This window comes from Ixodes scapularis, unplaced genomic scaffold (assembly GCF_016920785.2).
Source record: "Ixodes scapularis isolate PalLabHiFi unplaced genomic scaffold, ASM1692078v2 PGA_scaffold0__279_contigs__length_252992795, whole genome shotgun sequence".
Taxonomy (NCBI): Eukaryota; Metazoa; Arthropoda; class Arachnida; order Ixodida; family Ixodidae; genus Ixodes; species Ixodes scapularis.
The window spans coordinates 53,098,588-53,108,596 of NW_024609835.1; the positions used below are offsets into that span (position 1 = coordinate 53,098,588).

Consider the following 10,009-nt stretch of genomic DNA (forward strand, 5'->3'; position numbering starts at 1 on the left):
GAGAAACTACAATACCAGTCTCCTTAGTGGTTTTATTAAAAGTTAGAAACAACTGGCTCTCAGCAAATCACAAAAAAAAATCATTTACCCTAAGGTATTTTTTGCACTTGAGAAACAAAAAGAACAACGTTAATTATAGAGGAGCTGGAAAGTAATTAACTGGCATAAAAGCTGAAGCATATGGCTAAAAAAACGGCAACTCACTTCTTCAGTAGGAATGGCCTCCACAGCTCGCAAATATTCCTCGATGGGTCTTGTGCAATTGTATAGTTGCCGGGGCGAAGGTACGTCAGCTCAGAACTTTCCGCCTTGTACAACGGCCAGTCAATGCCAGAACCTGGGATTACTGGCTTTCTGCATGGATAATACAATACGGAAGCATACATTTAGTTTCACAAGAATACTTTTTAGTAGTATAGTAAACTGCGATGGAGATGCCTAAGCACGGCGACCGCTACCCCAATCTATGTCTCATGTTATGCCTGGTTTTACACAAACGAAATGCATTTATAGTGCGCACCTTTGAAACAATTCGAGACTGAGGAACGCGAAAGTTGACACCAAAAGTGGTGACAAGTAGACACCAAGAGTCTCGGCGTCAACTTTCGCATCCCTCAGTATCGGGTTGCTTAACATTGTAAAGTTGAAGTATACCAAACAAATTCAACATTGAAAACACACTTACTCGTATCTAATCATGAATAACCATAAGTAATTGTAATTTTCTAGATTTTCCAGGCGGTGCATCGGGAATCAAAAACCGGGCAGTGCGATCCGCAGACCGACGCCCATGCTTGGTACCAACGGCGCTGCGAAGGGGAGGCGGATAGGAACGAAATTAGCTGAACTAAATATGACTCAGCGGAGCCAGCGGTAGCGGGCGACCGTAGGCTCGCTGGGCTTGTAATCGCATGATAACGCGCAGCTCCCTACATGATGTCACGACACCACTAACTAAAGGTAAAAAAATAATGAAACACGTTTACAACTTCTTGTAACGCTGATTTAGAGCGTGGCTCTTGAGGAGGAGGAGGAGGAGGGAAGAGTATACCCCTCCTCCTCATCCATGCCCTCTCCTCCTCCCCTCCTCCTTCTTCTTTTACGCGCGAAACGCGCGTCGTCACGCGTCGTTCTGGCGCGGGGCCGAAACCTCACGTGACGTTTCGGTTGGAGTCACGGTGACGTTTCGGAACGTGACTTCCACCTAAACGTCACGGTGACGTTTCGACACGGTGACGTCACTCGCGCCGAAATGTCGCACGACATTTCGGCGTGGTGCCTAAACGTCACCGTTGTGTAATATGGGACGTTTCCTGTAATGCACCCCGCGGTTATGCCGACGCCGCTCATGCCGGAAACAGGCGCATAAGAGCTGCGCTCTATAAAACATCTCTAAAGTTGTGTTTATCGTTTTTATAAACCCAGGGAACCTATGAGTGTGTCGTGCCTGCAACGGATCCGAATTAAGCAAAAGCATCCAGTAACCAAGTATTGCAAGTCATAATAACGTACTTACGTACGATCCCCGCTCGACGCGTTGTGTGTTTCCCAGGCTTATTAAGACGATCAAGACGAGTATATTTTTATTTTGGGATTTATTTCGCGGAATTCCTTTCGCCTACTTCAATCCTGAAAGGAGAAAATTACAGAGGTAATTTAAAAAAAACGAGTTAGAGGTGAATTTTGCAGTATTTTTATCACCGTGAACTTGCATATTACATTCGTTATCCCCGAACGAAGTATCTAAACTCGAAAATGCACGGAAAACCTCCGTGCAGTCGTTAGGTCACAAAAAATATATTTCAGTCGCCAAGCGCGTGTCGCTCGTTTGAGCAGCGCGTGCAATTGCAATCTTGCCAGGTATATTCCCCTGCGCTGACACCAGTCGTGACGTCTTATTCTCATTTTTCTGAGAATAGTAAGAGTGCGTGTTCATAGCTTCGACAGGCGCTGACGATGCGCGAGAGCGGAGATTCCGGCAACTCCTTTTATGGCGTAACGGCTGTGGGCAACCTGGGGATCCAAAGCGTTGGTCCAGGTTGCCCATCTGCCAAATCGTCGGAGGTCATTTCCTCCGCGAGGGAGCCAAGGGCAACTGGCCACGCGAGCGGCGCTCCGCCGCTGATAAAAGGGCGTCGTCGCAGCGTATGTGCAGCGTATGATCGCGGCGCGGTAGACTACGGTGAATAAATGGCTACGTGTTGTTGAACCAGTGCGTCGTGCCATCCTACGAGTCGGGTGCCCGTGAGAACGCTTGGGCCACACTAGTGGTAGTTAGCTTGTGTAAGGTGAGAAGCATTCTAAGCAGATATCGTTGCATGGTCCCTTTATAGAGACCTGGATGACGAATTGACACGAAGTCACAATATTGTAAATATTATAGTGTACAAACTTATGATTGCTTAATAATTATTGAAAAACATTTCGCTTAGCACTTTCTCTAGAATCCCGAATTACATATAAACTATGATGTCTTCCACCCGTCTTACCATAAATTACAATTTTTGTAATTTATGGTAAGACGCACTTCATCAGCCGTAGTAAACAGAAAACTTAGAAGGAAGGTCTAAGCGTCAACCTAGAAGCCACCAAATCAACATAGTTTATAAGACATCATGAAGAAAACTGACCGGCGTTAAAAGAAACTACTAACTACAGCGTGCCCACCAATCCGCATGAAGCGTTTAAAGTGACCGCATAAATTGGCCTGGTAACGTATCGCGTATAAATCGGGCACCGCATGGTGGCGTATCGCGCTACGAATTACCATAGAGGTGACCGAATGTGGTGGAAGCATTGCACTAAATTTTAAACAATATACGTACCTGGTTAAGAAGCATAAAAAATTGAACGATAATTTTTACCCACACACCCTTTGACTGGCGCAACAACCGACAGATTGCGGGAGAGGTCTCTGAGCAGGCTTACCGCCCGGTGGCGTTAAAAGCAGACGATGTTTATAATAAAGAAACAGAACGCGCTCAATAAACCAGATTAACTGGAAAAAAACAAATAAAACCGATGGTTCGTTGAGTAATTTGCGCTATCTGACATCTGCTTTTGGCGCCAACGGACCATAAGGTTGCGCCGGGGCCGCTGCCGCCAATGTGTCGGTTATTGCGCCTGTCAGAGGGTGCGTGGAAAGCAGACGGGCGCCATAGGTAAGTTTGTTCTTTGAAAATTTCATGCGATGTTTCCACCACCTGCGGGCACCTCTGTAGTACGTAATGAAGCCTATTTATGCGGTCACTTTAGAGGTTTCATCCGGATTCGTGTGCACGCTGTAGTTCAGTAATGACGCAGACATGAAGCACTTACCCGTTCCTTATGAAAGAGTTCCAGGCACTTACGAGCTGCGTCATGAAGGTCCCTTCTTCTGCCGTGTACGTTGCATTTGAGAATTTTTTCCTTAAGTACTCTCCTAGTTCTTTCGTGTGATAAGTTTTGTCTTTCAAAAACGGCAAGGATCCAGATGTGAACAGCAGATCGTCTCCGTGCACAACGCCCATCCATTCTGGCCACACAGTAAAACTCGGCCGATGCGCAAACATGTATCTGTAGGTGCTTATTCCTTGCTGCGAAGCGAGGTCGGCGAACAGCTTGGTCGGACAGTTAAAAACAACATCTCCGAAAATTCTGCTAATTATATCTCCGACGCTTCGGCTGTCATGCACGACATCGTAATCACCGAAGTAAGAACGAACAATCTCTCGTGCACGTGAAACCGGAATGTCAAAGGCAGCTGCCAGCGCAACTGTGACCGCAAGACGATAGTCTCCTTCCAACAGGGGTTCAAGTGCCGGGAACGTGTATTGAAGATTATCGAAAAACAATGTCCCTTCGTTCAGAGTGGTTCCAATAAGAAGCTCTTTGAAATCAAGGTGTTTCCAGGTTTCTTCCATAAGTGGGTGGTAAGGTAGAAAGTCACCTCCGAGTACTGGACCAAAAAATTGTTGATAGAGGTCCAGTGACTTCAAGGTTTTGTAGATGAACGCTGCGTCCAGTTTTCTTAAGCACTCAGTCACATCTCTACGTTGGTCTTCCAGGGACTTGTTTACGTTATAACATCCAAGAGCACTTGCCACCGCAGAAAATTTTCCAGTACCTTTGTAAGTTAATTTGAAGAATATGGAGAGTGGTGCGCCGCTTTCCATGATGATCCGTTTGAAAAGGCCCTTACTATGAGGAGACACAGCGTGCATTCCCGCAGATACTCCCCCCGCGCTTTGACCCTTAATCGTGACGTCATCTCGATCACCCCCAAAGTGTTCAATATTTCTTTGAACCCATTTAAGCACCAAATTCTGGTCCCAAAGTCCCATGTTACCAGGCAGTTCTGAAGTCTCCAGCGACAAAAAACCGAAAAATCCTAGGCGATAGTTGAAACTTACGTAGACAACGTCTGTCAGAGACACGAAGTTTGCCGCATCGTAAAAAAACAAAGCTGAGTCGCCCCACTGGAAGGCTCCTCCTTGAATAAAAACAACGACTGGTCGTTTCTTGTCACACGATTCAAAGTTTGAACAGTTGGAAGTCTTTCGCCAGACGTTGAGGTAGAGGCAGTCCTCTGAGGAATCGGAGTAGTCTGATTCTGCGTCCCGCGTAAATTGAACGTTCTGCTGCCAACACGGCGTTGGCTTTCTTGTAGCGTTGTACGTTCCGATCCAAGGTTTGAGTACACGAGGTTTTCTGAAGCGAAGATCTCCAACGGGTGGTCCCGCGTACGGGATTCCCAAAAAAGCGTCCACCAGTCGGTTGCCGACTGTGATACGTACACCAGCGACGAGCCCAGAATCCGTGCGAACAATGGGATCTTCAGCTTCCACTGGTTTTGAAGAGCCCACGGAGCACACTGTCACGCACAAGATGAACAGATGAATGCCTGTTCTAAGCAGTACGGTTCGACAAACTTTCCCCATCAGTTCACCCATCGGTAAAACATGCGAAATGTCTCTTTCGAGATTGGCGGTACTCGAAACACTTCCGTCTACATCAGACTGAGCGAAGCTCGGTTCACGAAGAGCGTTTTATGTCTTGTTTTTTTTTCGGTTTGATGCGATCCTCCTTGCTTTATGAAGCCAAGGATTTCCTTCCTTCTTGGCGGTACGTGCGCAGCCTCATTAAGTGCGCCATGACCGTCCCGCCTGATGTGTTTACATTGAGGTAGCATAATTTTGTTTCGAGGTTAAGTTTTCCTGCGAGTGGTGTGTGTAAAGGACTCGTGATAACCTGCTGGGCTTCTCCATGTGCGGGAGGTCTCTTGTTTTGCGGTGCGTCTTAGGCTCCCTGGATTTTGTTTTCCTTATTTTCTGAGGGGGCGAGTGTCGTGTGGAAAAGCATCCTGTCCCCCATTACGTTTGCTTCGTTTTTTTTTTTCGTTTTTTTGGTGTTTTGTTAGGGGATATCTTGCTGCCTGACGTATCGGGTTGCAACCCAAGTGCTTTGGCGGGGCGCCGGGCTAGCGGCGACCATGATTGTTGGGACTACGGATCTGTCACGTCGTGTCCGTTGAAAACTTGACCAACGTTCGCGCCGTCTTTGGCGCTCATTGAACGGTCGACATAATGGCACTTCGGCGTATTTTAAATAATTGGTTGGCGATTCTCTGAGGCCCAGGAGGAGCCTTCAAATGTCCGAGACGGGGGTGAGAAAGAGCGATTTTTACCTGTTTCGTACAAGTTTGACATCGGTCCAGAAAATTCAAATTTCCTCTGCTTTCTTCATAGAACTTGTGCATAGTGTTAACATATCAATAAATAATTTGTACTCGAGCTCGGCCAAGCCTCCATCGCCCCTTGGGTACCTCAACGACTGAGAGCCCGGACCATAACGAGGGACCAACAAACGTCTAGCATCAACGACCCTTATCTGAATGTATTATTAATTTTATACATCATGCGACAATGGGCGCGCCCGTATCTACTTTAAACGTATTTAAAAATCAACTTTGTTTAAGGTTTTACAAAAGTAAAAAAAAAATATATATATACCATGCGTTTTACCTCCCTTCTCACTACCTAAAACTATGCCATGAGAAAGTAAGTTCAACGAGTTTTGTCACGCAAATGCGACCCTTTATAAAACGATGCTGAGTGGACAAAAAGTAGCTCTTTGAATATACGCATTTTAGAACAAGATTATACAAAACGTTCTCCCACACGTTTACAACAATTACGACTCAGCGAAATGGGGCGATAATTTGCTGCGTTTTGTTTAGACCCATGTTTGATAGCTGGTATCACGTACTTCAGTTTCAATAGATTCTTTTTCTTTCTACTTTGTGCGCTAAAAACCTCAATATAGCAGGTTTACCTTTACTATTGATTCATAAAAAAATAAAAATTTAAGTAGCGGGACAAAGCTAACATTAAAAACTCGATACATAAATTGACGGTTTTTACTGCCTTCTTAACATAAGATCTGCTCAAATTTCTCTATGGCTTCTTTAATCCATGACACCCTTTCTAATCTCTAACCATGACAGCTCTCCTAAACAAAAGGTGTCATGGGACTGACTTTTTTGACTGGAGCCGGGGTCAACAGAATTTCTGACGTTAGATGCAAGGGTTAAGAGAAAATATTTTCGTTTGCTCTACTTAATTTTGCTGCAATGCCTTCGCAGAGCTGTGAAGCATTTTCTACTTTATATTTCAAGAACGCTCAACTATTGAGTTCTGTGCCAGCTGAAGGCCTTTCAAAACACTCGCGTTTAACCGTGCTAATAAAATTTTTATAATTTATATTTAGATTCTCAATCTGCTATGAAGCAGAAGAGAATAGGTGGGTTTTATACTTTAGAAAACCACGCCAACGTCGATGCATCACCTTTTCTTCACAGCACAGTCATCAAAGCCTTTTCACGTATTACTTTTGAACGTATATATTTCTCCCGAACCTATTGGCGACGTGCGCGACAGAAAGCGTCGCTGTGGTCGGCCTTCCACGATTGGCCCAAAAGCTGACTATGACGTCGGAAAGGGTACACCATCGACTGAAGTGAGAGGAATTAAACAACTTTAATTTCGACGGTGTTGGCAGTGTTGCTTTAAGAGAGCAATGATTTCAGGCTTCCACCATGCTATTTACAAACACCGTCGAACTTGTTGTTCGCAAGGTAATGACGTCACAAGGGGGAACCGTAGAAGGGCGCCACCAAAACTTCTCGCCGCTAATTTGTTCAACTACTTTGGGCAAGCATTTTTGCAAAACATCCCAGGAAGCGTTTATACAGTACTCTAAAGGGACCGTAAAAAAAGCCTTCATATATTAAAACAAAACAAAAAAGAAATCGTGTCTCTGTGGTTTTGAAATTACCTTTATTGTAGGCGCACACTTTCTACGATTTTCTTTTTTTGTTCACGAGATAGCACTGAGGTAGTGTTAACCAGGCGGCGACTTTGTTGTTCCGACTAAGTCTTGAAAAGACGGTCACATTATAAACAATTTCACTCTTCACAGAACTTAACCAAAAATATTTTCGCGTCTCGTTCGCTTTAAAACGGATTGCTCAAAGTCATAAGTTGCTAAATTATCTTCAAAGCCAGTATTATAAATAGCTCTGGGTGTCACTAAATTTCCATCGCAATGGCATTTAAGTTTTAGCATGGATGACCCTTAGAACCAAAAAGTATAAAGTAAATTAACAAAGGTTAGTAAATTAATCTATTTATCATGCAAATTACTCGCTCATCTAATGTCTGTCAAAACTTATAAATACATGGTGAGGACCGACATGATAACCCGGTAGCGGGAAAAAAAAAGGACAAACGGCACAAAGCTTGGACCACACCTGTCTAACTCAGACCCCTTTAAGAAAAAAATGTTTGAAATAAAATCAAGATCTCTGTATAACAGAGCACAAAGCATCCCATGCTGAAGCTTTAATATGGACCGCAAAAGTGTGTATCTTCCTTATTCGGTTTTTGTAAGCTTTGAAAGTTTCCAGTACAATTGCTCGGTATATATATATTTTAGGGTTTGGTGCTACAGCTCACCGGCAATAAGGACCAACGAGGCAGATCTCAGAAAAACGCACCTTTACTTCCTGGTGGCAGCCAACGGACTGCCGAGCTTCGAGCCCGGAGCGTGTCTCGCGCGCACGGCGCGCGCCGGACGCAGAGCACGGGTTCTTTTGCCCGATAATGGGCCGCAAAACCCACAAACTCCCCTCCCCCCCCCCCTCTTCCCTTCTCTGTCCTCTGGCTCCCTCTCTGGCTGTTGGTGGTAGAGGAGGAGGGGGTTGTGACGATGCATAGGCGGCTGGATGCGGTTGTTGGAGGCCGCCTCAGGATTGGTGATGCGGTTATTGCAGTTGCCCATGAAGTCCTTGAAGGACGACGTACCCTCAGGAAGCTTAAAGGGCCGTGCTCACTTCTTGGCAAGTTGATCCCCCATCTGCGCGATGGCTCAGCCATTCCTGCTCTTCCGGAACGTGGTCTTGACGATGTTGCCGTACAGGCAGAGCAGGTTGAAGAGCTTCTCGGTGTTCATCTTGTCAGAGTTGAGGCCGTACAACAGCAGCAGGGACCCCTGATGCGGGTCCGCCGCCTTAGGACGGGTGGGCACCGCCGGGGCCGTGGCTGGCAACGTAAAGCTCCGGTGGACCTTCGTAGCGGCCCTGGTCTCCATTGTTGTGCCCCGTAGCTGTCGTCGTAGCCGCTGCCAGGGCTGCTGATATGGCTCTCTCAGGTCCCGCCGTGGTCGTAGCTCTTGAGTCTGGCGGCGTAGAGGGTCCTCGGCTGCCCACTGCGTTCTGGTGGCCCCAGAACCACGTGGCGCATCGAGGAGGTTGTAGAGGACATCCGGCAACGGTTGGGGAGTTAGCGGGACATGTCGAAGGTTCGAAAAGAACGAAAGAAAAAAAAATAAGAATCAACAGCTGTCTTCTGGAACGGCTTCTACAAGAAAGCGTCGGTAACGTTGGGCGCGGCAATAGACTAGCTAAATTTGCGAGCACACTGTCGGTGTATATTGCACAGAACTACGCTCACAATCTGTATGGTGCGAAAACTAGTTTTTGCCAAAGCCTATTGCAACGCGCATCTTCTAAATCTTCGTCTTCGTCCTCGTCACCAACATCAAAAAGAGTCCTCGCAAAATTAAGTATTACCAGGATCGGCATCACTCTCCACCTGCGAGAGAAGTTCGTCATCTGATTCATAATACCGTTTGAGGTTGGTGACATGAACAGGTCCAGCGAGTCGTCCAGACTCACAATGAACGAGTGGGTACGTGAGGTGTGAGGCCTTGTCTCGCACTCGATACGGACCATCCCACCTGTTCGCCAGTTGGGTGTGTCCGTCGGAGTACAAGGTCTCCAACTTCAATTTGCACGTCCCGGTGGCCATGATTGTACTGCTCAGCCTGCTGAAGCCGTGCGGCGTCCAAGCTCTCCCGGGCATCACGAACGATGTCCCTGAGTCTGCGTCATATACGTCCTGCAAACTGACCGTATGAGCGAGCAGCGCCACGGTTGTTGGTCGTGCAAGTGTTTTCCAGCGGGAAAGTCAGCTCTTTTCCGAAATTAAGGCAAACTGATATAAAACCTCTAGACCGGTTAATGGTTGTGCGTGTTGCGAACGCGAGCTCTGGGAGCTTTGCGTCCCAGTCAGGGTGACGTTTGGTGTGAGCTATTAACATCGATTTCAGGTTTCGGTTCACCCGCTTTGTGATGTTTGCCTGTGGGTAATAGGGAGACGTCCGCTTGTGTTCTATGTCCAGTGCGGCATATGAACCTCGGAACACTTTGCTGGCAAAGTAGCGTTGTCGCTAATCAATTTCGCCAGAAATCCGAAGCGTGTGAACGTTTCCCTGAGACAAGTCCAAATTTTCTTGGACGTCAGCGATCGCGATGAAAATAGCTCAACCCACTTGCTAAAGTGATCCCTGACGACCAACAGGTACTGGTTTCCACGCGGGCTGCGTAGGAAAGGGGCAATGACGTCGACAGCAACGCATTCCCATGGGGATCGACTCACGACTGGCTGCATGAGACCAGGAGTTTGACCAC

General features: G+C 46.6%; 1 protein-coding gene across 1 annotated transcript; it reads right to left on the reverse strand.

Moving 5' to 3' along the window:
- Positions 1 to 200: 200 nt before the first annotated feature.
- On the reverse strand, positions 201 to 4,985 carry LOC120849200 (acetylcholinesterase-1-like). The gene is made up of 2 exons (XM_040221373.3): positions 3,319 to 4,985; positions 201 to 354 (listed from the first exon to the last, which is right to left on the reverse strand). The coding sequence occupies exons 1-2, from the start codon at positions 4,929 to 4,931 to the stop codon at positions 201 to 203; spliced, it is 1,767 nt and encodes a 588-aa protein (XP_040077307.2). The 5' UTR covers positions 4,932 to 4,985.
- Between the last annotated feature and the right edge of the window lie 5,024 nt (positions 4,986 to 10,009).